At 37.8% G+C, this 13,811-nt stretch overlaps 1 protein-coding gene across 1 annotated transcript in view; it reads left to right on the top strand.

The window, feature by feature from the left end:
- The window catches only part of TSPAN15 (tetraspanin 15), a 31,730-nt gene that overhangs the window by 4,357 nt on the left and 13,562 nt on the right, over positions 1–13,811 (top strand). The window contains exons 2-3 of the mRNA XM_060682241.2: positions 6,887–7,072; positions 10,472–10,546. Of these exons, the coding sequence (XP_060538224.2) occupies positions 6,887–7,072; positions 10,472–10,546 (261 nt within the window). The remainder of the gene's footprint in view (positions 1–6,886; positions 7,073–10,471; positions 10,547–13,811) is intronic.

Below are 13,811 nucleotides of genomic sequence, written 5' to 3'. Positions count from 1 at the left end.
GAAAAATATTTGTTTATGAATATATCCTCCATTTGAAAATTTAAATATCAGAATTATAAAGCTGGGACTATTGTATATGAACTCATTCCATATTCACATCAATACAGAATTTTAAAAGGCGCTTTAATTGAAAGAAAAACTCCTGACCATATGAAACATAAACATTTTAAATGTATTTTTAAGAAATACACTTCACTATACCTTTTCAAACACTATTCTTGATACTAGCGAAAGTATATTAATTGACAAAGGAAGTGCCTTGAAGGGCTATAAATAGGATTTTATACTGTACTCTAACAATGTTTAGTTGCTTTATGCCTCTTCACAGAATCATGATTTTTTTAAATGATAAAGAATGTTCATTTTCAGGGAGATTACTTATTTTTATACCTAAACAATCATAATAGTTTATTAAACTTGTAGGCTGCCCAATTCTTAACGACAACTGGGTAGAATACAAGAAACATACAAGAAATACATTACTTTTGTTCTTCAAAAAAATAATAATAAGTTGAATAGCTAAAGTAGTCTTAAAAAGGCATGTTGGTTGTGGAAATTCTGGAATTCTAGAATAAATTAATTAGAAAACATTTCAATACCATTGGGAATTGTTATTCATGGTTTACCTAATGAAAATACATCTACTGTTCTGTATTCAACATATGAGCAGCATGAAAAATTATTTGAAGTTTATATATGACTGTACTTTCCTCTCCAAATAAGGAAGTTAAAAGCCTTCATCTCTTCCCTTTACAATACCAGTTTGAATCAGATCCCTTTCTCTATTGAAAACAAAAACAAAATTTATAGCAAGTCCTGAAAGCAGCATATGTGATTAACTCTGAATTAATGTGGAAACATGCCTGATAACACCGTGGCATTATTTCTTGATATCTTGAATTGTTTTAGAGTCTTTAATCTCTTTGAAAGTGAGACATAGACATAAATTCTTCCATCTTTTCTTGAAATATTTTCCTTTAAGTTTTGTTTTCTGTGCTATTAAAGGAAATTTCTTTGCTCTGCATATGTTTTTTATTTATTCATTTAACTTCACAACCTTTATAACCAAGCCACCCAGTTTATAAGAATCTATACAGCAAGTTAAAATGATAAATGCAGCAATGCAATAAATGAAAATGATAAAAACCACAAGAACAACACATCAATAGTAAATCAGCTGTATTATACACTCTGCTTCTCAAAATGAAACTCTTTAAACATATATCGTAAAGATTTTATGCTTTCCATTCCATGCTGTCTTCTTGTTCATTGAGCATTTATAGAAACCTGATTTTTTCATTATTCTATGATTCTCAGTTCCAATAAAGGAGAATATTTGTAGCTCAGGGTTGAAATGAGGGGTTCTAAGTGGTCTCTGAGCTTGGTTGTTTTCTTGAAGATGTTTCATTACCCAAACTAGGTAACATCATCAGTGCTATTAAAGAGTTAGGTTTGCTCACAATTTACATTTCAGTGGCTTGCCCTGTCAGTGTTTGGTGGGTATGGTCTTGGTAGTTCTTTGGTTGGGCTGTTTACTGTTAGGTTCTTTGGCAGGTCCATGATTGGGTTATTGTTTACTTCTTGTTTGTTGGTCTGATGTTAATCTTCATAATAAGATAGAAAGATGTGGACTAGACAGTATTGATGACAAACTGCACTAAAAGTGTAGTCCTCAGTGAAACTACATCTATAGGGACGGAAATATGCGGTGAGGTACCCCAAGGTACTGTCCTAGTCCCAATACTCTTCAACCTCTTCATAAATGATTTAGATGAGGGGACAGAAGGGGAACTCACCAAATTTGCAGGTGACATCAAGCTGGTGGGAATAGCCAACACCTCAGAAGATAGGGTCAAGATCCAGAAGAATCTCAACAGAATAGAACACTGGACCCTATCTAACAAAATGAAATTCAAGGTGAGAAAAAATTAGGTTTTATACTTAGAAAAACCAAATACACGGGTACAGAATAGGTGGTCCCTGACTCAATAGCAGTAACTGGGAGAGGGATCTAGGAGTCCTAGTGGACAACCACTTAAATATGAGCCAGCAGTGTTGCAGCCGCCAAAAAAGCCAATGCAGTCCTATGTTGCATTAACAGAGTGATAGAATCAAGATCATGTGAAGTGTTAGTATCACCTTGGTAAGACCACGATTAGAATATTGTGTCCATTTTTTGGTTACCATGATATAATAAAGATGTTGAGACTCTAGAAAAAGTGCAGAGAAGAGCAACAAAGATGATTACGGGGCTGGAGGCTCAAACATATGAAGAATGGTTGAGAGAATTGGGTATGTCTAGTGAAAAGAAGAACTAAGGGTGATGTGATAGCAGTGTTCCAATATTTAATAAGCCACAAGGATGAGGGGATTAATCTATTCTCCAAAGAACCTGAAGGCAGGAAAAGAAGCACTGGATGGAAACTAATCAAGGAGAGAACCAATTTAGAATTAAGGAGAAATTTCCTGACAATAGGAACAATTAACTAGTGGAACAGCTTGCCTCCAGACATTGTGGGTACTCCATTGCTGGAAATTTTTAAGAAGAGATTGGACATTCATTTGTCTGAAATGGTATAGAGTCTCCTCCTTGAACAGGAGGTTGGACTAGAAGCCCTCCAAAATCCCTTACAATTCTGTTATTCCGTTATTATATTATGTTAATATAATCTGGGTGTTGATTGCTGGTGAGGAAATGTTAAGATGTTTTTGTTCCCTTTTTGGCTTTTTTTTTTTTTTAATTTGATTAAAAATTTAATTTCATTTCTCCGGAAACTCAGGGCGGTTTACAATGCGTTAAGCAATAGCCTTCATACTTTTGTATATTTTATACAAAGTCATCTTATTGCCCCCACAAACTGGGTCCTCATTTCACCTACCTTAGAAAGGATGGAAGGCTGAGTCAACCTTGAGCCTTGGAGAGATTCGAACCAGCAGAAATTGCAGGCAGCTGTGTTAATAACAGGGTGCGTAGACCACTGTACTATCAAGGCTCTTATTTATTGTCTCTTTTGCACAGTATATAGACATTGTTTATGTCTATGTGTCTATTGTTGGCCAAATTGTCAGAGTGCCTGGCTTCTGTTTTTGGACTTTGCTTGGTCTAGAATGGTCAGTTTCCCAGTTGAAACTGTGGTTAAATCTGTACATATGTTTTGAAATTAAGCGGTTTTCATCATATCTTCTGACTACTAGTTGGTATTTATGGATGTGTTATACTAGTCCTCTGTCTGTTTGTCTTATGTAGTGGCTGTTGCAATCTTTACACTGTATGTTGTAGAGGACTCCTGTTTTTACTTCTGGGGCTGCTGGGTCTTACGGTTTACTTAGGATGTTTTGGAGGCTTTTAGTTGGTTCGTGTGCTACACTGATTTTAATAGTCTGTTGGTGGTTTCTGATATGTTTTTGATGTATTACAGTGTTAACCTTTTAACTGCTTTTGTTGGTTGTACTATATTGGATTGATTGATCAGGCACTTTTTGATGAAATTACTTGGGTATCCATTTTGTTAATAGATGTTGTATAGATGATCTGTTTCCTTTTTCTGCTGTTCGGGGTTGCTGCAATATGTTTGTGCTCATCTGAATAGAGTTATCAGTTTTTTGTTAGTTTATTGTACTAATTTTCTTTTGGTTGTGAGTGTATTTATGGACTTAGATGAAGATTTTTTTTAGACAAGGGTTTATGCTCACAGTACAAATACGCTTAAGACCCTTGCAAAAAGCTTACATGCTTTCTTGAAACTCACATTTCATTTTTTCTCTTGAGTAAACATGTATTGGCTTACTTTCTTCCTTACTATATCACATTTCTAACTGGGCAAAGAGTAGTTGGATGAGTGCTTCTTGTATTTAAACTACTTAAGAACATGTTAAGTTACCTGTGTAGTGTTTGTAAGAGGAAGAGGGATAAGACTATTGCATTTTGTTTGTTTAAGAGCCCTCCATTGGTTTCGCTGGTTATTAATGAAATAAACGTTACTGGTTAAACTGGTTCAACCTTCCAGTGACATTTCCAGATTTTACAGACCCATGTAGTACCTTACTGCCTAGGATTGTGTCAGAGTACGTATTTCCAGTATGCAGTTTTAGGCTCAATTGTTTGAAAAACTTAATGTTCTGCCCCAGCTACAGACCCCTAAGAATGCAGCACACACAAAGTCCGTACAAACCTTAGTTTACTAATTAAGGACTACTAATGAGCTTTCTTAGTAGTTGTTCGAACACAAGTACAGTTTAAATCAGTCTTTTCTGAACAAGGGCTGTTAATTTAACTTCATTAACAGCCGACAAGTATCCAAAGAATAATAACTCAATTCTGAGGCACAGTATTTCAGATAACCGTAATCTTACTGTGGTTGGCAGAATGCCCAGAAGCAATTTGCAGGAAAACTGACGAGAGAAACAAGAGCCGAACCAAACGTTTCTGGAATCATGACGCGAAGGAATATGAACGAAGTTGTTTCCTGCAAATTGCATCAGTCGTCGTCCTTCCTTAAATAGGCTAGGGGAGTGGCCAATTAGCCCCAAGCCTTACTCTCGAGGAGACCTCCTCTTGAGGAGCCACTCCTGCCTTTTAACAGCTCTGCACGCTTGTGCATCAAGAAGAGGCTCCTCCTCTTCTTCCTCTTCACTTACGGGAGCCCTAGCTGAATCCCTGCCTCTGGCACCACATCTTCTCCAGCCTCCTCATTGTCTGACTTGAGCGCCAGCTGCACAGGCTGCTGGCGCAGCACCACACCAGCCTCCTCGTTGTCGGAATCAGCTACTAACTACACAGGCCGCTGATGGGCCACAACACTTAAATATTTTCTTTTCTCTCGCACACTTGCACGTGTCTTTTCAATAATCTCATGCATCTTTTGATACAGAATGCAGCAAATGTAACCTCTTTTCCCATCTTTCAGGTCAACAGCAATAACATGGAATTTCCTCTTTGGATTTCCACATTCCTCTTGAATTCTGTTCAATTGTAGAATTCATTGTTGAATTTGAGTTGGGAATCCAATGACTTCAACTTTGAAAAAACCAGTCTGCTCAATAGTTCTGTGATCCAGCTGCCAGTGATTGCTTTGTGATCTAGTCACATTCCTTACAATTTAAATTTTCCTCAGATCCTTTATAATTCACTATTAGATGACCCGTGACCCGCAGAGTTGGCAAATTAATTTAGGAATCATAGTTAATAAGGTAGTGCAGAATGGGTCTAATTTTTAAATCATGAGATATAGTATAGATCAGATGAAATCTCTCTAAGCATTTTTGATCAAAAATAAACGGAAAGAAGTTTACAGTTTTGAGAAAACTATATAGTACACAATATATAAAAATGTGTATCTAATGTATATTACATTTCATTCCTGCATTCCAGTAATCTCTCAACAATAGAGATTCCTCTTCAGTAGGATATCAAATAACAATTAATTAACCATAGGCGGAAGAGTTGCTTTATGCTCTTTCAAGAAACATTACATGCCAACATATTTCCTTTCTTTGGATCTATTCCCACTTATTTTCAGTTGGGTAAGTCTGCTAAGCTTTTCTCCTCCTTACATATGTCAAAATAACATGGAGTCTAGAGTCTACCTAGCACAGCATGGTTCTTCTAGATCGAAACTAAGATAGATTGATACCTGTTTGCATAAGTATATACTAGGGAGCATGAGGTCATAACATGAGTCAGATCCCTTTCAGCTGAGGTGCAACTGTAATGCCCTTCACTGATCAGCCGACTCACTTGGCATGGGTGTCCCAGCTCCGTCTTGCTTAAGTAAGAAGGTGTGTCGAAAACAAGGAAAACTATTTTCAGGTAGTTAAGTGTCCATGCAAAAGTTATGTTGCCACTGTGTAGCCCAGGTGGTCATTAAAGTGGATGCCAGACTACAGGTAGTCCTTGACTTACAACCACCACTGAGTCCAAAATTTCTCTTGCTGTGCAAGGCTGTTGTTAAGTAAGTTTTGCCCCATTTTATGACCTTTCTTGCCAGAGTTGTTAAATGAATCACTGCAGTTGTTAAGTCAGTAACAGGGGTATTAAGTGAATCTGACTTCCCCATTGACTTCGCTTGTCAAAAAGTTGCAATGATGATCACAGGACACAGCAATGATCATAAATACATGCCAGTTGCCAAGCATCCAAATGTTAATCATGGGGATGCTGCACAAGTGTGAAAAATGGTCATAAGTCACTTTTTCAGTGCCACTGTAACTTTGAATGGTCATTAAACCAATGGTTGTAAGTTGAGGACTGCCTGTATCACCAATATCCAAGCCTGGAAACAGGAAATCTGGACTGGGTAAAAAAGGCCACAATGGAGATGATAGGGAATACTTGTTATCATAAACAAGCTCCAAAATGCTTGTTTGAGGTTTGTGTCATGCACAAAGAATCAAGACCACATGTTAAGTTCTAGTTAAGAAGATTTATTGCTCATGTTTATATGCACGAATCTATTCAACTAACAGCCAGCACTAAATTGACACTAGATGAGAGTCAATGGAATTCAAGGGATTTGGATCACTTGTGACAACACAAGGACTCCAGACTGATTCCTCTCTTGATTCCCCCTTCAGGCTCTGCCTCTTCTCTTACGATTTGTTTTTCAAAGCAGAGAATGGAGGGATTTGTTTCTTTTGGCAGAAATCTGCGGGAAATTGATGAGTGCTCCTTATTCCTAGCTGGCCAGGAATGGGGAGATCTGACTGACATTTAGTTCCTTTTGAGTGTTGCAGGCTTGCAAAAAAATAAAAGTACATTAACCTATTCCAATTGCATTCTTTGGATTAGTGATGCTTATCAAATGTCCTGTACTTAGTTGAAATGCACAGAATTTGTAATTTGTAAGCATATGGCATTTCCCCCCCCCCCTTTTTTTTCCTGTTGCAGTTGCTAGGGGCGTTTGTCTTAGCGGTGGGCATTTATGCAGAAGTTGAAAGACAGAAATATAAAACTCTTGAAAGTGCCTTCTTAGCTCCAGCGATCATCCTGATTCTCTTGGGCATCGTGATGTTCCTTGTGTCCTTCCTTGGAGTATTGGCTTCTCTGAGGGACAATATATCCCTTCTTCAAGCTGTAAGTACTTTTATTTAAGTAGAAGTCTATTTTCCTTAACCCTTCCAAAACTCTTTCATTTTCCTGTCTGTAAACAGTTTTAAGAAAACTTGTCTAATAACTTCCTTCAGAAATAGCAGAAAGAAATTTCAATAGGTCATTGTTGGCTCACGTCAGTCTGTCAATAAAGCAGTTTATATGACTCCTGATAGGAATCTGGGGGGAAAAATGCTTTTAAAAAAGAGTTAAGTGGAAGTACAAAAGTAAGAAAATTCATTTAAGAAAATTCAGGCCTTTAAAGGCCTTTATTCTTAATTAATATTTAACCCATATTTAATCAGCCTCTCTCCTGCGTGTCCTGCTTCTTTTCCGCCTGTCTTTTAATTCATATTGCTGTATTTTCATTGTTTATTTTATTGTTTCATTGTTTTGCTATTGTTATGTGTACATTTTTTTTATAATTTTATGTTTTTGCTGTTGTAAGCTGCTCAGAGTAGCCCCACAGCGAGATGAGTGGCAAATAAATTTAATAAATAGATAAATATGCTTGCATAATGTAATGTTAAAAAACAAGTCAAGACCATTCAAAACACTGTATAGTCTAGACTCTAGATATACATCTTTCTTAGAAATTAAGCAAATCTGAGCAAGTCTTTTATTCTTTCATGCTAGAATGTTGTTCGCTTTCTTAACAAAACTAATTATTTTGATGTAAATTATTTGTTTTCTTATTAATAATTTAAATTTAAATGAAATATGTTTGAATTTAATTATGTTATAGTGCCAATTAACTCTTTATGACCAGAACTATTATTAACATTTTGTTAGCCTAGTGGCTGAGATCAGAATTGGAATTGAACAAGTGTAATAGTAACCTTATTATCTAAATTGCATGATGATGATGATTTTAAAAATTCAGAAATCTCTTTTAATAAAGATATAATTTGAAATGGAAATTATAGGATGAGAATTTGTTGTTTCAGGCATAAGGAAAATCCTGATTAGTACTTATGAAACTTTTGACCTGTGGAGACAAATTTGTGGTGACTTTTGCAATCTTATACATATTGTAATCAGACATGTTTGTAATCATGTAGTACAAACTTGTAAAAGTCTGTTGTACATAATTAGACACAGCCAATGTTTAAAAATTAAATTTGTAATAGTTTTGAGAATATGTAATTATGTCAAACATACTTAGCTTTTTTGAGACATTAGAGTTTAGAATCAGTAAAAAAAAATTGAGCAGAGAATTCGATGGAAAAGTTGAAGGAAACTGATGTTGTTCCTCATCTCCAGTTTCCATCAGCCTTAGTGTTTTACACATAAGAGTAATAAAATCTCTGAAAAGGAATTACGGTACATATCATCCTTATTTAAAAAATGTCATATATTTTGCTCATCTATGTTTCGAACATATTGCTACTTCCTGTCGTTTATTTCTTGATAGAGGCTTTTCTCAATTTTTGTTGTTTTGCTGTTTGTTTCCAAATATGTTTTACCTTGAATGAGTGACAGGAAAGGGCTGTTTTCTTTGGACTCCTTCAAAATACAATCGTTTCGTTGCCAGGACATTAAAAAAAAAAAACCCAAGGAAAACCCCATCTTTTCAGGAAATACAAGAACAGAATGTTCTGTGGTGGTTGCTTTTTTTTAAAAAAAATATTCATCAGTCTGGTTTTGAGAGGACTATATTGTTGGTAAATTGAGATAAGGAGGACAAAGGGTTTGGGCTTGATAAATATAGTTTGTACTCTTTGTGTATATATTCAGAGCTGCTGTTCTTCTGCTGTTCAAGACAGGAAAACTGTCAGGACTTGCAAAAACTTTTTATAAATAAGAGGAGGGCCCTTAGAAGAAGCTGTTGAGAATTGCACACAAATAAGAGGAAGAGCAGTGACATTTCCTTGCCAGCAAGAAAAGAAGGTAGTCTTTGACTTACGACCACAGTTGGGACCAGAACTTCTGTCATTAATTGCCATGGTTGTTCAGTGAGTCATCATGTGACGATCCCTATCGCTGTTTTTCACACTTACAACCATTGCAGCATCACCAGTTGCAGTTTAATTTAACTCTTTATTTGTTGAATTGCCCTGCGGTGAGTTGATCTGCAGTGAGTTGCCTGCAGCAAATTATCTCACTTTGCCTGGAGCAGCGTGTCTCTATATGAAATTAAGGAGATTGGGAAAAAGGTATTTTTCGGTGTATAAGACGCACCTTTCCCCCCCCCTAAAAGGGGGTGAAAATTTGGCTGCGTCTTATACACTGAATGTAGCCCCGCCCACTCACTGGCCCCCACCCTATGGCCTCTGCCTCCCAGCAATTTACCTCCTTGCAGCAAGCAGCCAGAAGAAACAGCCCATTTAAGCTTCAGCACAGCCTAATTAGCACAAGTTGATAGTCCGTTGGATTCGCCTCCCGACTCTCAGCTGTTTCAGGCTTTAGGGATTGCCATTGTCTATTGCTGCGTGGGCCTCTGCTGCTTGCTGCAAAGAGGTAAATTGCTGGGAGCAGATTTTTTTTTCTTGTGCTAATCAAGCTATGTTAAAAACGAAAATGAAAGTAAAGCAGGCTGTTTGCTGTTTGCTGCAAAATTGCTCAGAGGCAAATTGCTCAGAGGCAGAGGGAGATTTCTTTTTCTTCTTTTCCTCACCAAAAAAGGAAGGTGCATCTTATAGTCCGGAGCATCTTATACTCCGAAAAATACAGTAACTTTTCTCCTGCTGCCTTCTCAACTGAGTAAATTAGATTCAAAATCTTTCCCAGAGCATGGCTAAGGACTAGGGCTGTTGGCAAGGTTTGGTCAAAAAAGTCAAAATGGTGGCTGCAATGGTGCAATCAAAGCTCTATCTGACCCACACCAACACACATGATGAATATAGAAACCAGGTAGAAATCAGGGCTGTCAAACTCAATTTCATTGAGGGCTGCATCAGGGTTGTCTTTGACCTTGGGGGGCCGGGGTGTGCGTGGCCGGGGTGGGCATGGCCAGCTCAATGTCACTCATGTCGGGAGCGCCTGTGATGGCCCGAGTTCTCTGCCAGTGAAAACGGACTCCCGAGCTCCATTTTCAGCTGCAATGGCCTCCTGCAACCCTCTGCCAGCGAAAACAGCGACCCTCCCAACCTCCGTTTTCACTGGCAGAGACATCACAGTCCTTTGCTGTTTGTAGGGCGGTCCCGCAGGCCTTGAGTTTGACACCTCTGATGTAGAGCTTTAACCATAAAGCCATATCTTTTTTGACCATAGCCTGCAGACATTCTTGGTGAGAACTCAAATACACTTGACTAAACTCATCTCCAATTGTTCTGAAAGTTATTCCTATTAAATATTGAAAAAGTAAACATTCATCATTTCAAAACGAAGGCTTTTGGATTGTACAAGTTTTATGTAATTTTTTTTTTAATCCTTCTTTTGCAGTTCATGTACATTTTGGGCATTTGTTTGCTCATTGAACTAATTGGTGGAGTTACAGCCTTAATTTTCCGAAATAAGGTAAGAAAATGGTTTGCCAAATTAACCAGTTAAAGCCAGGTTAAAAGAGAGTCCGGATTCTGCATGACTAATATATTAACATTATTAATTAAATTGCATGTATGTATATTATTAACAAAAATATTGTGAGAAATGACTGCAGTGATGATCAATTTAGTTTAAATTAAATTAAAATTGTAATGAAAATTTAGTAATTAAAAATGTACTTAATTTAAAAACTAAGTGTCTGAAGTAAGATGATATGTAGGGTAGATTATACTTGGCTCTGAGAAAGCACCTCATAAACTGAATTTTGACAACTTCTATTCTGCAAACCAAGCAATTAATTTTTTTTTCATTTTGTACAATTTATTCTGCAATGTTTATTACTTTGCATTTGACGTTATCCCAGCCAGACTAGTTTTCATTAATTTTTCTGGCTTTCTGACATATTTTTAACTACCTTGATAACCATGAAGTCTAGAAAAATTAATTTCTTTGGAAGTTGGAGCCAGTATTTAATACAATATCCTGTGTGCCTTTGTGCCATAACAGAATGCAAGCATCTGTTTAAACTCATTCGGCATTATAGAATTAGCTTTTTCTCTTGCATAATCTTTAACTCTTTATAATATTCTCACTCTGGAAACTTTAAGCTTTGAAAATTATTCTTATATAATTGATAGTATTTTCATGTATTAAAATAATGATGGATCTGTTGCGTCAGTGAAATATTGATGATTGAGTATCATAAATGTGTCTTTTCTCTAATGTAGTTTTTAAAAGGCTGGCAACTTTCAAATTTAAAATTAACAACTGAAATCTCTGATAACAAGCCCAAAACTGAAATCAGCTTTATATATGCCACTAGGAAGCCTATTAAGATTTACATTGCTTTAAAAAGATTTAGGCAGGTAAACATCTGTATATAGCCCATGGTATTTTATTATACTTCAGGGGCTTTTCTGATGTAATATGTGTGCAATAATATAGAAACAATAGGGATCTATTGGGTATATTGTCATATTGTCATAAGGACATATTGTCATATTACCATGCCCCCTTCTCTGAAGCCCCCCCCCCAGCAGCTAACTCACCACCAGCATTTATGCTTGGTAGGCCCTCCGCCTGCATTCCTCTCCTGGCAATAGTCCGCCAGCGCTCCTGCCCCGCCTCCTTCTCCTGGACGATTCACTGTGGGACGTTTGTCCCTGGGCAATCTGCTGTGCGGGACACTTAAATGCACCTCCCGGTGACCCTTTGAAGCAGCAAAGAGGGGCTGGAAGCAGGACAGCTCCCTCCCACTTAGCCTGACCCTCCTCTGTAGAACTGAGTAATTCCGAACTTCAGCCAGCAACTCCAGCCTCACTGCTGCCTACCACTTCCACTTGGTTCTGCGAGAGATGGAACTGGGTGCAAAGGGGGGAGGTTAGGGGGAGGGAACAAGAATCGGACTGATTACCCCTCCCTTCCTCCCAACACAAAGTCCTTCACACGGGAACAGACTCAGGTAGAAGATAGTTTGGCTGGAAATCCCTGGGAAACCTTTGCAGAATTCTGGGAGTTGAAGTTCACAGGTCATAAAGGGGCTACAGTTGCCCACCCTTGCTCTAGATAAACTAGCAGGATGGAAACTGGCTGCAAGACATGTAGCTGTAAATGAGAAATCATAAGGGAAGTAGGACACTTCCAGGTCTACCCCACAGATTAACTTCAGGATGCGTTATCACCAGTGGTGGGATTCAAGTAATTTAACAACCGGTTCTGTGCCCTAATGATTTATTCCAACAACCAGCTTGCCAAACTGCTCAGAAAGTTAACAACCGGTTCTCCCGAAGTGGTGCGAACTGGCTAAATCCCACCACTGGTTACCACTATTATTGAAAATTTTCACTTTGTAGCATATGATCCCATGAAACACAGTGAAATAGAGGAAAAACAGTGCAGTTGGAATACTTGGAAGAATTAAACCTGTCTAACAGAAGCAGATGAGTTATTTGTTTAGATGTTTATTTAGATCCTGAATATGAAATGAATAACAAAAATTATTGCATAATAATATCATCTGAAAGATCTCAAAGAAGCCATCATTTTGTAGGAGTTTCAGTTTGCTTGTTTATGCCTTTCAGTCAGTGTTGATTCCTGTGAATATGTGGATAGGCCCTTACAGGTTTTTTTGGCAAGGTTTTTTTCAGAAATGGTTTGCCATTACTTGCTTCCCAGGGCTGAGAGAGACTGACTGGTCCTAGGTCACTTGGCCTTGGCCTTGCGGCTAAGGCAGGACTAGAATTCCCAGCCTCCGTTTTTTTAGTCTGGTACCTTTAACTGCTTTACCAAACTAGCTCTTTGTCTAGTACGAATAATTCATGATTTTACTACAGTTTGGTCAAGCTGTGACATAAGAACAGTTTAATAAATAAACTTCTGCTAGAAACAGGGGTGGGTTCTACTTACCTTTACTACCGGTTCGCAATGGGGCTGCGCATGTGATCGCTCTGCTCACATGTGCGCGCGCTCTTCTGCGCAAAAGCTTCTCCACATGCGCAGAAGTATTTTGATGATGTCAGGGTCAGTGGGCGGAGCCTCCTGTCGGTTTTACTACCGATTCTATAGAATCAATGTGAACCGGGGGCAACCCACCACTGGTTAGAAAAATAGAAACTTTACTACTTGTCATATAACACATTAAGCTCCTCTCCCTCAATATCTTTCATTTGTAGCTTCACTAATGAATTACATTAAAGTAGTTTCTAATTGATTCTGTATCAAGGCCAGGCAGCCTTTTGATTGTGCTGTTGTACAGTATTATTGTTTATTTGGTTGTCTACAGAGTGAGCAGGGGTGGGAAGGGGGTCAAAACAGTCATAATGGAAGCTGCAACCATGTGATCAAAGTCATCCTGCCCTTGTTGATGTTTGATCAAAAAAATTTGGTCACAGGGATTGACCATATGGTTATGACTACCATATTAACTTGGTGACACTCTTGGTAACTTGGGAGAGATCAGGAGGCCTTAGGAGAGGCACGTAAACAGAGGTGTTTGGGGAGGGCAAATGATGAAAACAAGGTTGTGCTGTTGCATTTTAAGCTGCACCCCTTTTATTTATTTATTTATTTATTTTATTAAATTTATATGCCGCCCTTCTCCCATAGGACTCAGGGCAGCGCACAGAATAAAAACATGTAACAATAAGAAATCCTAAAAACAGCCAATATAAAATCCCAAACAAAAAATCTTTTGTACCTGCATTGTGATATCATACATAGGAAAGGGATGGAGCTTGGA

This window comes from Pantherophis guttatus, chromosome 6 (assembly GCF_059756535.1).
Source record: "Pantherophis guttatus breed Tessera chromosome 6, ASM5975653v1, whole genome shotgun sequence".
Taxonomy (NCBI): domain Eukaryota; kingdom Metazoa; phylum Chordata; class Lepidosauria; order Squamata; family Colubridae; genus Pantherophis; species Pantherophis guttatus.
The sequence above is the reverse complement of the archived record's forward strand: the minus strand, read 5'-3'. Positions and strand labels throughout refer to the sequence as shown.